General features: G+C 45.3%; 1 protein-coding gene across 1 annotated transcript; it reads right to left on the bottom strand.

Moving 5' to 3' along the window:
- Nucleotides 1–11,577: 11,577 nt before the first annotated feature.
- On the bottom strand, nt 11,578–14,960 carry Pnrc1 (proline rich nuclear receptor coactivator 1). Its single transcript, XM_021160229.1, has 2 exons — nt 14,121–14,960; nt 11,578–12,659 (listed from the first exon to the last, which is right to left on the bottom strand). The coding sequence occupies exons 1-2, from the start codon at nt 14,568–14,570 to the stop codon at nt 12,216–12,218; spliced, it is 894 nt and encodes a 297-aa protein (XP_021015888.1). The 5' UTR covers nt 14,571–14,960; the 3' UTR covers nt 11,578–12,215.
- Between the last annotated feature and the right edge of the window lie 6,127 nt (nt 14,961–21,087).

Raw genomic sequence — 21,087 nt, forward strand, 5'->3', positions numbered from 1 at the left:
TGAGGTTCTCATGAGAGTCCTATGAAGTAACCATGCCTGCTCTGATTTCAACATGACACTGGCCACATCATGCCCAGATAACAGGATTCCATTAACACTTATGGGGAAAGTTCATACATTCCCAAACATTTTAAAAATGTTCACTTCGGTTTGTCATGGTTTTTCATTGTAATAAACACCGTTTCCTAAAGATTCGAGGAGAAAGGCCACCGACCCAAATCATCATGGCCTATTAAAGCAAGCAATTAATTAAAGCAAGCCTTTTTATTCATGTGCTGTACATGGGTTGTCTCCCCCTGAAAGTGGGGTTCAAGAGATCATTCCCGGGTGTGAGGAAGACAAGGCTTTTAAAGCTCAAGGGTAGGGGCTTTCCAAATGGAGGATTTGATGTGGGGAGCCGCCCTCACATTCGCCATTACAAGATGGCGCTTACACCCTGTGTTCTAAGTAGTAAACAAGCAAGCTGCGCATGTGCTGGGGTAGTTTTCCACTCCATGTGCTCTGCCTTCCCTGTGACGACAACTCCGGTCGATGGGCTGCAGCCAATCAGAGAGCGACACGTCTGAGGCAGAGGACAATCCTCCATAAAAGGGACGGGGTTTTGCCATTCGATCTCTCTTCTCCTCTGGCTCCTGAAGAAGTAAGCAATAAAGCTTTTGCCGCAGAAGATTCCGGTTGTCCTGAGCATGTTCTTGCCGGTGGGGACAAAAGCTCGGGATAATTTGACAGGCAAATGGGGTTATAGAAGCAAAACATAAGCATATCAAATTACTCATAACAACCTCCTGAAACAAAGCCATGGTTGCAAGGAGTTTAAAATGAGGTAGTCACAACAACAGGTAGTGGCTACAAGGTAGTTCTAGGTGGTCAAAATGACCTTTTGAAACAAAGGCATAGATGCCATTTCCTGGAACAGATAGTACAGAGCCTTTTGTGTTAAGGATACATGTGGGGCACACCCCAATATTTGAGAAACAGAGGTTTAATCATAAATAGATTAAACCTATTTTATCTTTACTTTAAGATGGCTTTTAACACCCGGTGGTGGTGGCACACGCCTTTAATCCCAGCACTNGGGAGGCAGAGGCAGGNNGATTTCTGAGTTTGAGGCCAGCCTGGTCTACAGAGTGAGTTCCAGGACAGCCAGGGCTACACAGAGAAACCCTATCTCGAAAAACCAAAAAAATTAAAAGATGGCTCTTAAACCCAAGATGGCGGCAGGATGGCTAATCAGTGCCTAATGCTGTTCAGTTTGGTGGAAATATAGAATGATAGTGGCTTAAATAATTTTTTAATTTAAAATCTATATGTGTCTTAGTCAGGGTTTCTGTCCCTGCACAAAACATTATGACCAAGAAGCAAGTTGGAGAAGAAAGGGTTTATTCAGCTTACACTTCCTCATTGCTGTTCATCACCAAAGAAAGGACAGGAACTCACACAGGGCAGGAACTCGGAGGCAGGAGCTGATGCAGAGGCCATGGAGGAATGCTGCATACTAGATTGCTTCCCCTGGCTTGCTCAGCTTGCTTTCTTATAGAACCCAAGACTACCAGCCCAGGGATGGCACCACCCACAATGGGCCCTTTCCCCTTGATCACTAATTGAGAAAATGCCTAACAGCTGGATCTCATGGAGGCATTTCCTCAAGAGAGGCTCCTTTCTCTGTGATAACTCCAGCTTGTGTCAAGTTGACACACAAAACCAGCCAGTACAATATGTATGGGTGTTTTGCCTGCATGTCTGTGAACTCCCTGAGTGCCAGGAGACCACAGAGGTCAGAAGAGGGAGTCAGATCCCTGGAGCTTGAATTATATATAGTTGTGAGCCACCATGTAGGTGCTGGGAATTGAATCTGAATTCCCAAGAAGAGCATTCCATGCAGATAACCAGTGAAACATCTCTCCAGCCTCTTAAATTATCATTATTATTTTTTAAAAGGTGGGATTTATCAAGACACAGTCCATCATGGTAGGCAAATCATGGTGGCAGAAGCTTGAAGCTCTTTGTTAACATGGCACTCAAAGACAGGAAGCAGAAGGAAATGAATGAATGAATGCTCCTGATCAGTTAGTTTTCTCATTTTTTATAGAGTCTAAAACCCAAGCCTAGGGGATGGTACCCCCTGCCACCGCCACCAGTGTGGTCTTTGTCTTAGGTGAGGTTATTACTGCACTGACAAAACACATGACCAAGGCAACTTTTCCTTTGAAACAGTGTGTCTCTGTGTAGTCCTGGCTGTCTCCAAGCCCGCTGTGTAGACCATGCTGGCCTCCAAAAGAGATCTGCCTACTTCAGCCTGCCAAGTGCCAGAATTAAAGCCATGTGCCACCATGCCTGGCTTAACCATGGCAACTTTTAAAGAAAGCATTTAATTGGGGGCTGGCTTACAGTTTCAGAGGGTGTGTCCATGATCATCACGGTGGCGGGCAGGCAGGCAGGCAATGAAGCAGTAGCTACAAGTTCACATCTCGTGTGAAAGCTGCAGGCAGAGAGGGGGTGCAAAGACAGGACCTAGCTTGGGCTTTCGAAACCTCAAAGCTTACCCTCAGTGACACACCTACTTCAGAAAGGCCACACCTAATTCTTCCTGACTAGTCCACCAGCTGGGAACCAAACATTCAAATATATGAGCCTTTGAGTGAATCTCCTTCAGATCACCACATTCCACTCCCCAGCCCTCATAGACTCTTGGCCATATCATAATGAAAAATGTATTTAGTCCAACTTCAAAAGTCCCCATAATCCTTTACAGTCTCCACACTGTTTAAAAGTTCAAGATCTCTTCTGAGTCCCAAAGCAATCCCTTAAGTGTAAGCCCCTGTAAAATAAAAAAGCAGATTACATACTTTCAACATACAGTGGCACACAGTATACATTACCATTCCAAAAGGGACAATAGGGCAGAATAAGGAAATGTACCAAAGCAAAACTAAAAACCAGCGGGGCAAACTCCAAATCTAGCTTGTCTATGGCCCAATGTCAAAAAGCTTATTAGATGTGTCTTTATCTCTCACCTTCCTTTCAGCTTTGCTGAGTACAGCACACCTCTCCCCCTTGGACTGATCCTTCTGCATCCAATTCTTCAACAGGCCATAAAAATCAGATGTGAGCTCTTGGCTACTTCTCTAGCACCATGCCTGCCCCTTGCCACCATATTCTGGGCTATGATGGCCATGGACTCATCCTCTGAAACTGAAGCAAGCCTCTAGTTAAATGCTTTCTTTTAAAAGTTGCCTTGTCATGGTGCTTTGTCATAGTTATAATAACCCTACCTAAGACAGAAGTAGTGGCTCACCCCAAGGGCTGCATTTCCCTGGTTCCATGAAGCCCAGGTTTTTCTTTAAATTTCTCATTTACTTGAATACAGGACTTGGCTCTAAAACAACATTTCCTGGTGTTATTTTCTCTTCGAACTGTACCTTTTGTTTATCTTTTTTGTCCTACTTAATCTTTTCATTGTAGATCTTCATAAGAGTGATCACCAATAACCACAGGACATAGTCAATACTAGGCTGTTTGAAATGTCCTCTTCCAATGACATTAGTTCAAAACTTTAGGCAGATTTTTTTTTTTTTTTTTGGCAAGGGCAAAAAAAAAGCAGACATAGTCTTTGCCAAAATGTCACAAGAATGGCCTCTGATATTCTTCTTGCAAACCTCCACTTTGCTCTCAGCACTACTGTCTTTCACATTCTTACTAGGATAGTCCAATAAGCCCTGCTTACAATGTTCAACCACTTTTCCAGTCCACTGTCCCAAGGTCTTCCATATTCCTCCAGTATGAGCTTACACAGCAATACCCCACTCCTGGCACCAACTTCTGTCTTGGTTACTGTTAATTATCACTGTGACAAAACACCGTGACCAAGGGCAACTTTTAAAAGTTAGCATTTAATTGGGGACTTGCTTACCATTTCAGAGGGTGAGTCCAGGACCACGATGGTGGGGAGCAAGACTGAGCCTGGCTTGGGCTTTTGAAATCCCAAAGCCTACTCCCAGTGACACACCTCCTCTACCAAGGCCACACCTCCTAGTGCTTCCCAAATAGTCCACCAACTAGGAACCAAGCACTCATATATGAGCCAGTGGGTGAAGGGGCATTCTTATCCAAACCACTACACTCTCCCCACCTCAACCTAATGGACATAATTCTGAACTGGTATGCCACCAGCTAAATAATCCCTAATACATAATAATCCTAGGGGATTGTCTCCTAAGAGATCCCTTCAATTGTTTTTTGACCATTACTGTGTGCTTGGAACTGTTCTACGTTTTAAGTTATTCGTACATGTATTTAACCATGTCTACATGATTAAATTAATACGATTCCAAGTTAAGAGGCAAAAGGATTAGTTATGAGGCACACAGTCACAACCATAGAGCCGAGGGAAGGAAGGTCTGCTTAGAATTCTTTCCCTGCACACTGTGCCATGTCTTTTGCAAAAGCAGCCTTTGTGAGTTCCAGGCCAGATAGGGCTACACAGTAAAACTCTTATCTCAAAATGAGACAAAAATAACAACCAAAAAGTAACCTTAAAACTAAGACAATGTCTAGATGAAAACAAAGGACTGAATTGGGGGGAAAATGCATGGGGCGGTGGCAACAGGATGGTTCAGTGGATAAAGTACTTGGTGTGGGAGCCTGGTGTCCTAAGTTCATTACCTGGGACCTATATAAAGAGAACTGTCTCCAAAAATTTGTCCTCTGACCTCCAGAAGCACATTGTGTACATGTACATAAATAATTTTAAATGCCTTTGGGCTTCAGTGTGGGGCATGGACCTGGGAGAAAGCTGGTGGTGTATCATGGAAAGTTGCCTCCTAAGAATGTCTTTATTCTTCATTATAGATTGTATCTCAGGGTCAGGCATGGTGGCTGTCTAGTCAGAGCTCTATCACTGCGAAGAGACACCATGATCACAGCAGTGTTTATAAGGGAAAGCATTTAATTGGCTTACAGTTTCAGAGGTTTTGTCATCTAGGCAGGAAGGATTATTATCCTGACGAGGAGTATCGAAGCCTGCAGTGCTGGAGAGGCAGCTGGATCCACAGGCAGCAGAGAGAGACACTTGGAATGGCTTGGCCTTTCGAAACCCCAAAGCCCACCCCAGTGACACACTTCCTCCAAGAACACCAGACTTACTCAAACAAGGCCACACCTCCTAACCCTTCTCAACTAGTGCCACTCCTTGGTAAACAAGCATTCAAATCCATGATCCTATGTGAGTTATTCTTATTTAAAGCAGCACAGTGGCTCGTGCCTATAATCTAAGCACTTGAGAGGCAGAGGCAGGAGAATCAAGAGTTCAAGGTTATCTTCAGCCACCTCCAGAGTTTTAGGTTATCCTGGGCAACATGAAACTCAAATTAAAAATCAAAGCCAAAAGAAAAGTAAAATACACACAGGCTTAAGAATACTGGTGTGAATGCACAGTGGCTCTAAGCCATGGAAGGTAGAGAAAGGGGCAACTCTTTCTCTTCAAGACTGGTCTCTGCTGTCATTTAAAAGCAGTGTAATATTTGAAGACTAAGGTTAATTTGTTCACCTTTGTATGGAACCAGCGTGAGCCCTTGTTTTGTAACAAGAAAGCCCTAACAGTAATTTGCCCAAGGTTCTGGGGAGGGAGAGTGTGTTAGTTTGTTTTGGATAATACTAAAGAATAAACCTATGAAGAGAATATCTAATAAAAAAAATTAAATAATAAAAAAAGAATAAACCTAGGGTCTTGTAGAGTTAGGAAACAATTACACCACTGAGCTTGTTGTCTGTTTGTCTGTCTGTTTTAGGAGGGGCTATTTCTAAGTCAGTTATGTCACCGAGGAAGGCCCTGATCTGCTGCCGTAACCTTCCGAGTATAGAGGATTACAGAAAGAAGCGGCCATATCCAGCCTTGACAGGATCAAAACCAAAGCCCTCTATGACTTCAGGTTTTCAAGTCAATGCCAAAATATCTTCCAGCTCATGTGGGTATGATGGTCCATGTCTATAGTACCCACTTGGGGTGCATAGCAAGACTCTATTGCAAAACTTAAAAAAAAACAAAACAAAACAAAAACCCAAACCAAAACAAACTCAGCCACATCAAAAAACACCACCACCACCCAAAATCTACTATTTGAATACCTCCGGCCCCTCCATAGGTTTAGGGATGAAGGGGCATGTGTAGAGGATACTGCAGGAATTAAACTCGGACTTTGTACATGCTAGAGAAGGCCCTCTACAGCTGAGCCATGTGGGAGATAGCCAAGAGTCACGAAAATGTGCATGAAAGGGAAAAACTGAGCATTGTGGCCCATGCCAGCAGTACTTGAAAGGCAGAGGCAGGAGTATCATGAATTTGAGGCCAGTGTGGGCTATAGGAGTCCCTGTCTATCAAGAAAGAAATGAACAAATAAGAAAGAAACTGTAAAACACAAGTCTTACTACTTAGAAAAAACAAATCTGAAAACCAAAAAGCAAAGGGAAAAGCTTTTGTTGCCTAGAAAAACAAAAAATGAAACTGAAAATAACCAGGCATGGTGCATGCCTGTAATTCAGACATCACGAAGTGGAGGGAGGAGGCCCACCAGTTCCAAGCCAACTTGGACTACGAGAACCTGTGAAACTCCACCACCACCAGACATACACACTCTCTCTCTCTCTCTCTCTCTCTCTCTCTCTCTCACACACACACACACACACAAACACACACTTACACACACACTCACACACAAACACACTCACACACACACTTTCACTCACGTACAAACACACACTCACACACACTCTCACACACACACTCACTCACACACACACTCACACTCTCACTCACACACACATACACACATACATACATACATACATACATACACTCTCACAGACACACACACACACCACACACATACATACACACATACATACACACACTCTCACAGACACACACAGACACACTCACTCTCACAGACACATACACACTCACACACACACACCACACACATACATATACACACACACTCACACTCTCACAGACACATACACATACTCACACACAAACACACAGACACACACACTCTCACAGACACACATACACACACACTCTCACAGACACACACAAATACACACATATACACACACACTCACACTCTCACAGACACATACACATACTCACACACAAACACACAGACACACACACTCTCACAGACACACACACACACACACACTCTCACAGACACACACACACACACTCTCACAGACACACACAAATACACACATATACACAAACACACATACATACAGACACACATATGCATACACATACTCAAACACATATACACGCATATACAAACACACACACACATACACACACACACACACACACACTCATGCACGCAGGAGCACAGGCACACACACCAAACAACCAAGCAAAACCCCCCAGGGCCTGGAGAGATGGTGCAGTGGTTAGGGCTGCTGCTCCAGAGGAGCAGATTCAATTCCACCTGGCAGCTCACGGACATCTGTAACTCCAGTTCCAGGGTGATCTGACTCCCTTTTCTTTTTTTTTTTTTTTTTTTAGATTTATTTATTTATTATATGTAAGTACACTGTAGCTGTCTTCATACACATCAGAAGAGAGAGTCAGATCTCATTACAGATGGTTGTGAGCCACCATGTGGTTGCTGGGATTTGAACTCTGGACCTTCGGAAGAGCAGTCGGGTGCTCTTACCCACTGAGCCATCTCACCAGCCCCTGACTCCCTTTTCTGGCCTCTGTGGGCAACAGGCATACACATGGTACACAGACATTGGATATAATCAAAACCCATACACAAAAACTAAGAGTTTTTAACAAATAACAACAACAAAAAATCTGAAGATGAAACTATTTTTGACCTGTTATTTTTCCTCTCCAAACAGAAGACCGCCAAGAACACACCTGCAGCTCATTTTTTGACAGTGAGGTTAGCCAATTCCAATCCTGGGGAATTCTCAGTAATTAAAGTAACTGTGTACACACAAGCAGCTCTGGAGGGCTGCCTGTAGCATTTGCAGGTACTTTTTCATTAGTGATGGGAGTATGACATGATAAACCCATTTGAAATAGACCATGTATATTGAAAATTCACAGTGTGTATGTATATGAGGGAAGGGTTTAAGACAGGTCTGGATAAGGAGCCCCAGTTGGCTTCAAATCATTGAGATGAAAGTACATACCACTAGGTCTGGCAAAAAATTCAGTGGTTCTTAAATTTCTGTTTTTCAGTATGAGAAGTTGAAACTATGGCCTGTTGTTTGCAAGTAGGCAAGAACTCTAGCACTGAACTATATTCACAGCCCTGATAATCTATTTAATACACCCAGCCTATTGCTGGACATGGTTGTAATCCCAACACTTGGGAGGCAGGAGGACCACAAACTCAAGGCTGCCTGGTCTTGGTAGAAAGACCTGTCTCAAACTGAAAAATCAAAATGGAGGTTGGTATATCACTCAATAGTAGCACGCCTGCTTTCATGCCCAAGTCCAGAGCACTCACACTTCAGTACCACACACATTCTTGTCTTTTAGAGCTGGGTGTGGTGATGCATGCCCATAATCCAACATTTAAAGAGTCTGAGGCAGGCTTCATCCTGAACTCCTGGGCTAGTTATGTGGGAGACCGTGGTTTAAAACAAAACAAAAATAATGGTTTTTTGTGTGTGAGGACTGTGTGCAAAAGACATTAATGATGATACGTGACAAAGTAGACAGCCAAAGCCCCTCTACGCCTTCCAGAGGTTGGAGATGGAAACTTGGGGCAAGATTCTGTTTAGGTTGAGTTGGAGCAGGTTCTGTATCACAGCAGGTGCCGGAGGTTAACTGAGAGAGTCTCAACTGAGGGGTTGCCCAGATCAGATTGGCCTGTGGCCAAGTCCGGGAGCATTATCTTGATTGATATGAGAGGGCCCAGCCCACTGTAGGCAATTATCAGCCCTAGGCAGGTGATCTTGGTTGTGTAAGAGCGAGCTGAGCAAGTTGTGGGCAGCAAACAGGAAGCTGTGTTCCTAAAGGGTCTCTGCCTCAGTTCCTGCCTCTGGTGGCTTACCCTGAATCCCCCTCAGTGACAGATTGTCACTCTGAGTTTTGTTTTGAGACAGCACCTCTCCATGCATCCTTGTCTGGCCTGAAACTTGCTAGGTAGACCAAGCTGGCCTTGAAACTCACCAAGATCCACCTGTCTCCTGATGGCTGAGAGACAAGGTTTGTGCCATCAAGCCCAGCCCCAAGTTATTTTTTGGTCGTGATATTTAGTACAGCCACAGAAGTTAACTGTCCGCTTCACTGGCAAAGCTGGCCTCCCTTTCTGTAATCTCACATGAATTACCCTGCTTCTCACCAACACTGCATTTTCAATCAGGAATAGGGCTGCGGTTGTTGTCTTCGTACTAGCACAACCAGAAGCAGGAATCTTATCAGTTGGCCACAGCCACTCGATCAGGACTTGATCCCCATTCTCACTGAGCGGGTGTTTAGTTCAACCTCTTTCCAGGTCTGTTCTGGGCCGTGGTGCTAAGGAGACAGAAACACTGCAATGGAGGCTTGGACTTGTTTCTTCTCAGCATTAAAATTTAGGGCTCATGGGTGTTGTGTCAAAAAGCATGACCAAAAGCAATTTGGGAGTTTGTTTCCAGACAGGGCCTGGGTAGCCTGAACCCACAGAGATTTGCCTGCCTCCGTCTTCCTAGTACTGGGATTAAAAGTGGTGGTCCCCATGCCTAGCCCTACACCCTACCTTTGAGGGAAGTCAGGTGAGAGAGAGGCTTAAGTTTCCCAGAGGCAGACTCTAGGGAAGCACTGAGTGATACTCGGAGTTAAGAATCTGTGGCCTCTGGTCTGTTGGAGCTAAATAAATCAGCTGCGATTAGCCAGCATTATTAAGAGAAAACTGTGCGTCACTGGGGCAGGGGAGTACCTCCTGAGGGCATTGGGACAGTGGAGAATCTCCTAAAGATCAGCTGCCACAAACTGTGGTCTGGGGGGACCAAGACTGTCCTGAGAGGTTGGCAAATAGTGTCTAAGGATCTCCTACAAGGTACCAGCTCTTAAGGGATCACAGTATCTTTGTCTTCGGAGTTTTGATAGGGCTGGAATCACAAAAGTGCTACCATGACCTTTTTTTTTGAAACAAGAATAATCTTTAACTTCTGATACTGTTTCCAACTTATACCAGTATTGAGACACAGGTTAAATATGCATTGCTAAGCTAAACTCAAAACATTGTGTGGTGACTCCCCCATGTGTGTGTATCTTACTCTGTGGCTCCCTACTTTACTACTGTGTGTGCGTATGTAGTGGGTGGTATACCACAGCCAAGTGCACAGCCAGAAAACTTTCCAGTTCTCTCCTACACCTGCTGATTCATCACAGCATCCAAGACCTGCGGCTTAAGTGCTTGCTGGGCTGGCTGGCTGGCTGGCTGGCTGGCTGGCTGGCTGGCGAGTGAGCCTTGGAATGTTTTTGTCTTTCCCTTCCCTGCTCCAAGATTACAGGCTCAGTCCCTAGGGATGCAAGTTTAGGTCCCGATGGATGCGTGCTAAGCCATCTCCCACAACTCCTCCAATGTTTTTAGTGGAGGGTGGTGCCTGAGAGGTCCCAGGACAACTTGCATCTAGTTGTCTACCTTGTCATTCCAGGACTTCAAGCTGGTGCCACCTGCCTTTACCCACCGAGTCGTGTAATCTACTGAGTGCTGAAAAGTTTTCTAAGCCTTAGAAAGAGCTCTTTTCAATTTCTCCCCTGGAAGTATCACACACATAGACTACTACATTTTTTGATAATTTCTACTATGGGTTCCAGGGATCAAGCTCAGGCTTCCTTACCCTCTGAGGCAGCTTCCCCATTCCTTTAACAAAAGTCATATTTTTCACTGAAAAATATAAGGGAAAGCTACCCTTGCCCACAGAGACCTGTAACTAGAGCTCCAGAGATCTGATCCCTCCAGCCTACATGGGCATTGCACTCACATGCACATACTGGAAGCCAAGCATCAAGAGTTCATACAAAAGGAACTTCTAAGTGAGGTGACAGTTTGCCTGTGATCCCAGCTCCTCAGTCAAACAGATTAAAAGTTCCAGCCCTGCCTGGACCATGAGACAAGATGGACAGCCTGAGAAACTCGGAAATAATTACCTCAAAATAAAAATGAGGAATTATGTATTCTAGAGCTAGAGATATAGTCTACTGGCACAGTGCTTGCTTGCCTAGCATGCCCAGAGCCCTGTTTGATCCCCAGCACCTCTGATGCCCCGGGTGGTGGTGTACGCCAGTAACCCCAACATTGGGATGAAGGCAGAAGTTCTAGGTTATTTCAACTCCAGGGCTGAGTTAGCTCAAGATACTGTCATAATTAATTTTCATATTTATATATGAAAATTTGTGTTCACATTTCTATTTCCAAGATGGGAAATTCTTTCTCAGAGGTAGGTTATTAAATTTTGTAGCAAGGTTGTTATTTTAGCATAGTCAAAGACACAAAGACAAGAAAATGTTCCAAGTCCAATCACACACACAGTCACTTGCTTACACACTCATTCAGACAGCAGTCACACACAAAAAGTCAAGACTACCTTAAAAGGGGGGAGGCCAAATTATTATTATTGATTTAAAATTTGATTACAACCAATTTTGTTGGTATTTAAAATTAGAGGTGTTTTAAATCTCAATAATGGCAATATACCAATATCCAGAAATGAGGTTTGGTAAAAACGGGAAGCTTTCTAATAATTGCAGATTAAAAGTCAAGTCAATTTAGAGCAGCACAGACTCCATGTTTACAGTGACTGTGCCGGGTTCACCTTCAGTAGTACATAAGCAAATTGTTCACATTTACATCTTTACTTTTGAGATTTGACAGCTGTTCTTAAAAAAATTTCGGTACCTGTGCAAATAAACAGTCTTCCATGTGCCTTAGCACCCACTTAGAATATCTCCACTGTATATATACAAAACACCCACCACATCTGCAGGGCAAAATACATACTTTCATAACAAAACTATAATGTCCTCTCAAGTATGAACAATATACACATAATACATGGTATACAGTATTTACAAAATATAAAATATAATACAAGCTGCTTGTGTGACTTAAGCTCATTGTGTTGGATGCTGCAACAGGGCAAGTTTTCACTGCTGTATCCATTTCCTTTCGAGTCCAAAGGTCTGGGGAAATCGAGGTTTACTACACACTGCAGACTGAAGCCTAGGTCTGCACCTTGAGGAGCGTTTTCAAGTGCACTGCCATCAGCTCCCGGCTCTGGCTGGGGTTCTCAGCGGTACTTCCCATCCAGTGACTCGGAGGCTTTGGGAGGACACTAGGGGAAGGTGGGTCACTGAACTTTGCTCCGGCGTAATTTTCCTTTTGGCTCACTTCTGTTAGAAATGCTGATTTCTTCAAATGGTTACTTTTAATGTTCTCAGTATTTTTAAAAGGCTTTTTTTCTTGCTTCTGCATTCGATCGGAGGAAGCAGAATCCTGCCAAAAGTCACTTTCATTCCTTTTTGCAGAGGTGATCTTGGTTAGTGGCAAGTTGTATTTGCTTTTCTGTCTGTTTATCTTTGGTTGTTCACACAAGTGTATACCATGCACAAGCTGGCTGTGGGGAAGGGCAATTTTCTCCGATTTTCCCATCTTTGATTTTAAAACCTACAAAGGAACACAAAAGTGAACAATTTTCAAGATAAAAGTTATCTTTACATATATTTTACAAACTTGCTTTTAAAGCCCTCTAGAATTTAATCTGGTTTTAAATAAATACGTTATGCGTGGGATGTGCTAACTACTGGATGTTCAAATGTGCACGCCTCTTATGTTGCTATCCAATTGATGCTGTTAATTACAGCATACATCAAACGTACATACAGAAAAATATCACTTTAAAAAACCTCAATGTCCATCTTTTCTAACTGTAAACAACAGTAAGGAACAAGTGTCCTCTATAGGTTAGAAAAAAAAAGTTCCTGTCTGCCTTTCAGATTCAGCAACTTCATGGACGACCTTCTAAGCTCAGCCAAAAGGTCTGTAATGCAGAAGCAGAAAGGTAAATTCCAGGCCAGCCCGGGCTACTTGGTTCATCTTGTAAACTCAGCCCCACTCCTAACAAACAGACCACAAACTTTTGCACTGTAGTAACTTTCCCAACATAATCTACAGAAATGTGCACCAATAGAAAACACCCTTAGATCACTGCCCCTCTGATGTTTTCATGATATAGTAAGGACACAAAAACTGAAACCCAAGTACAAGGTCACACTGTTTTTCCCGTTCAATACTGCCTCTGAAAAATAGAATCTTCTCCGATGTACAGTGAGTTCTAAGCTAATGCAAGTGCCTGTCTGAAAAACCAAAACCAAAACCAAACAAAACAAAAAAACCACTTCAGGATCTAAATTCTTATTCCTCTTCATGGGCACATCTTGATCAAGTACAATTTCAGTACAATGGCTGCTTTTCCTGTCACTGCCAACAAAGAATTCTTCAAGCTGTATGAAAAAGGTTGTTTCGGTTTTTGTTTTTCATGCTAAGACAACTTCAAATCCTTTAGCCTCGACAAAACTGTATCCCTGTTATCCAGATCCGTTAACCGAGGAGTCCATTTTATAACTTCTAAAAACTCAATTCAGGGCGCTGTTCAGAAGCCCCCTCCAGCGAGGCAAGCTCCTGCGGGCCCGCACAGGGCCCGGGAAACCTTCGCGTCGGGCATCAGACGGAGACTCCTGCCAACTTCCCAACATTAGTCCGACTCAGCGGATCTGGCCGTGCGTGGGTCCGGTCCGCCCGGTGCCCCACTGGGCACCGCGCCTGCGCCTGCGCCCCCACCCAGCACCGCCTTCATGAGCGCCCCAGAGCGCTGCACGTAGCGGGCTGACGTCAGCCCTCCGCAGGTCCCTGAGCCCCGAACGCCGAAACCCCCTGGAGCGCCGCCAAGCTTCTAAATGCAGGCTGTTGCTGGGCCGCAGCCGCCGCTCCCATTGGCTGGCTCCGGAGCCAATGGGCGGCGCCAGCGCAGCCGCCCAGCCCCCCTCCCGCTTCCGCCCCACCACTCGAGCGAGCGTCACGGAAACTTCCCTCCCGAGTAAACAGCCGCCCCGCCCCCACCGGCCCTACCTCCTTCGCGAGTGGGGGCTGTCTGTGGAGCAGGGCAGTGGCCGCCGGACCTCGCTCCTCCTGCGCGACGATTGGCCCCGGCGCCGGGCTGCGACCACCCTCCAGGCTCGGCCGGTGCTGCTGGAACTGGTGGAAGCGGCTGGGCAGCTGCCCGGCCGGGCTGGCCCGCACCTTCTTCTTCCGCCGCTTCTTGGGCGCCGCCCGCGGGGCAGCCGCCGGGGCCAAGGTGCAGCCGGACGGCGCGGTGGTGCGAGGCGCGGGCGCCAGGCACGGCCCGTCCCCCCCGAGGAAGTGCGGCAGGAAGAGGGTGGGTGGCAGCGCGCGCGGGTCCGGAAGGCGCGGCAAGGGCGGCGGGGCCGGGTTCACCATCGGGAGGGCCCCGAGGAACCCGAGCGGCGCTAAGCGGCCGCCCAGAGCGAGATCTCGCTGTGGGATGGAGACGACGGTCATGGCGCGGGGACTCGGCAGAAAGGCGGGGAGCAGGCGTCACGGGGCGGCGGCGGAGGCTGCTGCTGGAAGGTTCGGAGCAAGGACCATGACTCGGGCGAGGCGGCGCAGCAACAAATAGCGCTGGCCACCGCGGCCAGTGTTGTTACCCGAGGCCCCGCCCCGTGCCCGCCCACTTCCCTGCAGCGGCCCAATCCGCGTGCGCCTGTCAGGCCACTCCCTCGGTCCCGCCTCCGCGCCCCGAGGCAAGACACAAACAAGCAGCCTGCTGCAGCCCTTCACAAAGAGCGCACGTTGCGCAGGCGCGCCCAACGGGCTCTTCCAGAGAGTGTCCCGTGAACAATGAAGTTCGACTTCTGCCTCACCTCCCTGGCAGCGATCCTTTGGGGTAGCCTGGGGGTGGGGCAGGGGAGGAGGGGGAGAGAAGCGGTGTAGGAACTAGGAAGCTCCTGACCTCCAGAAAGGACTGCTTTGTAGGTTTTCGATTTCAGCCCTACATAAAAATTTTAAGAGATTTCGGAGAACACTAAGGATTTATTTCACTAAGGATTTACAGCACTGGTGAAGATCTGCCTCCATTTAACCTACAGTGAAATGTGGCTATGTGGTTTCTCATTCGGTTTTCCGACGCTGCCAATTAACCCTGGTGGTGGAAATAAAAAAGGGTTTACTGAAAGATTCTTAAGCTTATCAGAAGTACTCTATAATGCCGAAAATGGGCCTTAAATTTTTTACTGCCTTTATGGCTAAAGATCTCTGGGAGGCTCTTGAGATCTCACATTGCCCCTGAAACTTGATGCTGCTGCCAACCAATTGGCCTTTGTCCCACCCAGAGAAAACCAGCCCTTCTACAGTTTGCTAGCTAACTGGGTTAACAGAATTCTCCACTCACAGTTTAATACAGAAAAGAACTGTAGACACCAGTTACCAAATAGGACCTCAGAACTAATTTCTGTAGTTCATCTTGTTTGAAACATACTTCTTTAATGATTGGGGCTCTATTTATTTAGTTTCCTCTTTTTTCTTTCTTCAAGATGGCGTTACTCTTTGTGTAGCCCAGGCTGTACTCTGTACTCGATCTGTAGACCAGGCTGGCCTCGAACACAGAGATACACCTGCCTCTGCCTCCCTAGTGCTGGGATTAAATGCCCATGTCATCATTGTCCAATAATTGTTGGTTTTTTATCATTTTACAGTAAGGCATACAAGAGACTAAAGAATTAGACACAAATCATTACAAAATTAACAGAAGAATCTGAACTCACGTCTAGGTATGGCAAGGTCTTAAGACCTGTAACACTAACTCCTGGAGAGTCAGAGGTAGAGGATGGGAAATTTCTAGTGTAGGGAATTTAATGAGACTCTGCCTCAAAATAATAAAAAGAGCAGGGCATCTAGGTGGATCAGTGAGTAATTAAAATGCTTGCTATATAAGCCTAGCAGCCTGAGTCCCATCCCTGTAAGCCACCTAAAAATGAAAGACAGCCAAAACCACAAAGTGGGCCTCTGACTTCCAAACACATTCTGCCGCAAACCTGCTCCCACTACACACACACACACACACACACACACACACACACACACTGTGAGGAGAACAGAAGATGGGAGTGAGCTAGGAGGTTTGAGGCAGGGAATAGTTCCATTGTCTTTGGCCAGCAGTAGGGAATGTCTTTGTTCTCAGGCTAGAGATCCCAGAAGGGAGCCCTGACATCTTACTTCTTCCTACACAGCCACTCCCAGTACATTGATTCTTTGATAATGAACGGATGATGGTGAAAGTCAGGAATATCCATTCCTGAATTCAGAATTCAGACCTTTTTTTTTGTTTTGTTTTGTTTTTGTTTTTTTTCGAGACAGGGTTTCTCTGTGTAGCCCTGGCTGTCCTGGAACTCACTCTGTAGATCAGGTTGGCCTCGAACTCAGAAATCCGCCTGCCTCTCAAGTGCTGGGACTAAAGGCGTGTGCCACCACGCGCCTGGCGATTTCAGCCCTTCTTGTAAATGATGTCAGGGTGAGCACTTCTGAAGTGGGAGTCATTGCATGCAGTTCCCTTGATCTGGACTCTGTTGAGGCACATCAAGAGACAGCTATCTCCTAGTCAAAGCATGGAACCCACCACTTGCCAGAGTAGAAAAATGACCTTTTGGTAACTTCCTTTTCATCTCTTTTACTTTCAGATTCTGGACAGGGGAATGCTTTCCCGGGCACTCTGGGATTGGTCACTTTCCTCTGAAGCTGTCTAACCCCTTTCTCCTTGTGGCCCCTTACAAAAAGACGTTTCTCTCTCCCTCTTCTCCATCTTTTCTCTCCGGACAGCTGCTGAGATTTACACCATGCCTGCCTTACAGTCTTGGGAAAAAACCAAAACTAATAAACTGCTTGTGCTTCTGTTCTAAACTACCTTATTAGTGAGACTAAGAACCCAGAGTCGCTTCTGTTCTAAACTACCTTATTAGTGAGACTAAGAACCCGGAGTGAGAGCTTCAATTCCCCTGGTAGTGTGTGACACCCAAAAGTGACGTGACTCCTCAAAATTTCTAGTAACAATAAGTAAAAAACAAATGTTTTTAACCTTACACAGGGTCTTGCTATATAGCCTTCCCTGGCCTGGAATTCACAGTGTAAACCAGACTAGCCTTGAACTCATGGAGATCTTCCTGCCTTTGCCTCCCTAGTGGTGGGCCTAAAAGTGTGAGCCGTCATGCTGGAAAGTCTGGCCTCAGTGATGAGATAGGCACATTCTCCCCTAGAAGCACAGATGGCTTGGTGGCACATGACTTTAATCCCAGTACTCAGGAGACAGCGTCAAGTGCATCTCTGAGAACTCGAGGCCAGTCTGAACAGCAGTGAATATGGAACATCCAGATCTACATAGTGTCTTGAAAAGATCCAAAACAACAACAAAAATAAAAATAAACACCACAAAGCACAGCTCTGATGGTTATCAACTGTGTTGTCTGTCATACTACGTTATTGGGTTTTATTTTCATCTTCTTTCTTCGAGGGCCTAACTAGCTTGGAGCTTACTATATAGCCACGTATGACCTTGAACTCTTGATCTTACTGTCTCCACTTCCCAAATGCTGGCATTAGGGGTCCAAGCCATCATCCCTGGATGACAGTTGATTGACAGTTTTAGAAAGCCACAGCCTTACTCTCTCTCTTAGTCTTACAGGGCTGTTCCCAATAACTCTTAAACTAGGTATTAGCAAATGGTGCCTAAAATATCTTATTACTGATAGCAAGGTTGATCATTCTGACTATACAGAGTGATACCTAACCATACAGAGTGATAACTTTATATACATTTCATCATGATTAATTGCTGGGCTTTATCATCTCTGGAGACTTGACTGATTTTTATGTTTGTAACAGTTCATGGTAGGTGATCATGTCCGTTGGATGAATGGGAATCCAAAACTGGTAAAGATCTTACAAAGCCTTTAATTCCCATCTTTGATAGTCAGCTGTGGGGGCTTCGTGTAGTCCTTTGGAGGCAAAGCCAGGAAATGCCCTGAAAGTTTGAGACTAAGCCGATCTGCACATAAGGTTCCAAGTTAGACAGTGCTAAAGAATGACACCATTTCCAAAAAGCGGAAATAAAACCCAGCAAGCAAGTCTTCCACCCTGTGAATTGAATTCGATTCAGCAACCTGTGAGGAGAGTGCATAGCCACATCTGATGAAGAAGAGCAAGCAGAAACGCTAGGCTAGATCCCTCACAGGGGTGCCTCCAGTTTTGCAGCTTAGTTCCTTCCAGATGAAGTCAAGTTGACAACCAAGAGTAGCCAAGGAAGGAGAAGCGTCTGCCTTCTGCCTGCTTGCTCTCACCTTGCTAGCAAGTCCGTTCCTTCGCTGGCATTGGAGCCTACTTCTTAAGATTCCAGCATACACTGAGGGCCAACTGAGACATCCAGCCTTGTGGACTGAACAACTACTGGATACCTGAACTTTCTGTCAAGAGTTTTTAGTCAGTCTGAGCGAGCAGCAAGTTTACAGCCAGCTTGTACTATAGGAGACCCTGTTTCAAACATATGAAACCATGGCTGAGGATTTGAGTCAGCGGCGTTCAACCTATGGGTAGCAACCCCTTTGGTGTGTGTGTGTGTGTGTTTGTATGCATGCACGTGCACACGTGTCAAATGGCCCTTTCACAGGGGTCACCAAAGATCACTGGGAAACATTTACATTCAGTTCATAACTATCAAAATTACAGTTATGAAGTAGCAACAAAAATAATTTTCTGGCTGGGGTAAGCACAATACGAGGAGCTGTATTAAGGGACTGAAGCATTAGGGAGGTTGAGAACCACTGACTTAAGTAGTGAAGTCGTTGCCTGGACTCAATCTCTGCTGCCACAGAAAGAAGTTAAAATGAAGCAAGTTTATTTTCCTGGTCTTAGAATATTCGGTTCAATCTTTTCTCCCCATTACCTTAAACCTTGGAGCAAAGTAACTCAGAAAACAAAACGAGGGCCAGCGAGATGGCTCGGTGGCCGAAGGTGCCTGCTGCCTGCTGCTGCAACTTTAACAACTTGAGTTCTATCTCTGGCATGGCATGTAAAGGTAGAAGACAAGCCATGTCACCAAGTTGCTCTCCGACCTACACAGTTGCAGCATGGCATGAAGACCCCTCCCCCACCAATTGCAATAAATAAAAAACTAGTAAATTAATAAATTTTCTGTTATATCCTTTTAAAAAAAAACCCACAAGAGCTGAGAATTGTGGCACATGCCTAGCCACTTGGGAGATAAAAGCAAGCAGGAGAATCACGAGTTCTAGGTCATCCTTGGCTTCATAATGAGTTCAGTACCAGCCGGGGTATATGAGACCCTGTCTTAAACAACAACTTAAGTCCAACTGAACACAGAGAGACCAACAAAGTGGCTTATAGAGCTAAAGACCAAACGAAGCCTCCTTCAAGGGACTCAGAAGGAGCTGCTCATGTCGGCATTCTGCCAAGTTTCAGTATTGGTGATGACTCAGTGCTATAAATGCAGTATCTAAAATGATGTAATTATCACTCTGAGATTCAGGAGAGAACAACTAGAGTTTAGCTTAACTAATAAGTGTGTTACAGTTATTCTTAATATACACAGGTATACAACGTGATTAAATATTGATGCTAATATTTTCTTGTTTGATATGAGATCTCACTACTATCAGATCTCTATATATTACCGACCTATGGTTTTTGAAACAGTCTAGCTCAGGCTGACCCTGGAGTGCTTAATCCTCCAGCGTCAGCCCTCCAAGTGCTGGCATTCTGGCACACCACCATACCTGACTATATTTCCTTTACTTCTCCTGTTCTTTAACTATAAAGTTCTCTGAGTCACAATGTCCTGGTTCTCTAAAGCCTAGTCCAATTAGTCATTCTTTTGTGGCTCCCACTAGGTTAATAATTCATACTTTTTGTACAAAGTCTATAATCAGAGTCCATCTCTCTCTCTCTCTCTCTCTCTCTCTCTCTCTCTCTCTCTCTCTCTCTTTCCTCTCATTTTTTAAAAGACAGGTCTCCTTATGTAGCCCCAGCTGGCCTAGAATTCACTATATAGTCCAAGCTGGCCTCAAACTCATGATCCTCCTGCCTCAGCCTCCCAACTGCTGTCATTATAGGTATCCTCTACCATGCCCAGCGGGATCATTGAAGGCTGAATAGTAACAGAAGGAATTGTAAGGCATGGAAACAGACGCAGGAGCTCCTTTGTGTTAACTCTTGTCATGGTGACAAAACATGCTCAGAGAAAACACTCCTGTACAGAAGAAAGATTCATTTGGCTCATGGCTTCAGCCCCTGGTCACCTATGGTGGCACAAAGCATCAGAGCAAGAGGACATGTCAGCAGAAGCCGGAGGGAGGGTAGGGGACATTACCATCTTAAGAGCTTGCCCCCATAATCTGCCTTCTTTCGACTAGGGCCCTACCCCTAGAGATTTCACTTCCCAATAGCACCATAGGCTGAGGACCAAGCCTTCAACACACAGGTCTCTGGGGGGACATTCAGGATCCTAGTTGTAATGCGCTCTAATGAATTACCTCAGCGTATCAAGAGTGTAGTGGGTGAGGACCATGAATCTCTAGGCTGAAGGCACACACATTGTGAGCATACTAGTTGGAAATATTCCTATACCAAGAAACATAATGTTCAGAAAAGAGATGAACATTAAAACCCTTTCAGAGAGAAACAGGTCTCACATGAAGCATTAAAACCTGGGTAGTGTCATCACTGAACTTGGAAATTAGAAGACAATACAAAAATGACTTCGACATTCCAAAGGGAAGTGGGTACCAACATAGAAGAGGGCTTCTCCCAAACTACCAAGCATAGGGGCAGAATCTAACTTTTTCAAGTGTGTAAAGCCTAAGAACGTTGCTCTCATTCAGTTGTTCTTTGCAGAGGCCAACCCTGAAAGAGAAAGGATGATGCTTCTCTCAGGAAATGAGTGAAAAGAATTATGGGTAAGACATTGAGATGTGATCTTAGTGCAAAGGCTTCGCAGAAGGCCTGGAGAGACCAG

Source organism: Mus caroli, chromosome 4, assembly GCF_900094665.2.
Source record: "Mus caroli chromosome 4, CAROLI_EIJ_v1.1, whole genome shotgun sequence".
NCBI classification, from domain to species: domain Eukaryota; kingdom Metazoa; phylum Chordata; class Mammalia; order Rodentia; family Muridae; genus Mus; species Mus caroli.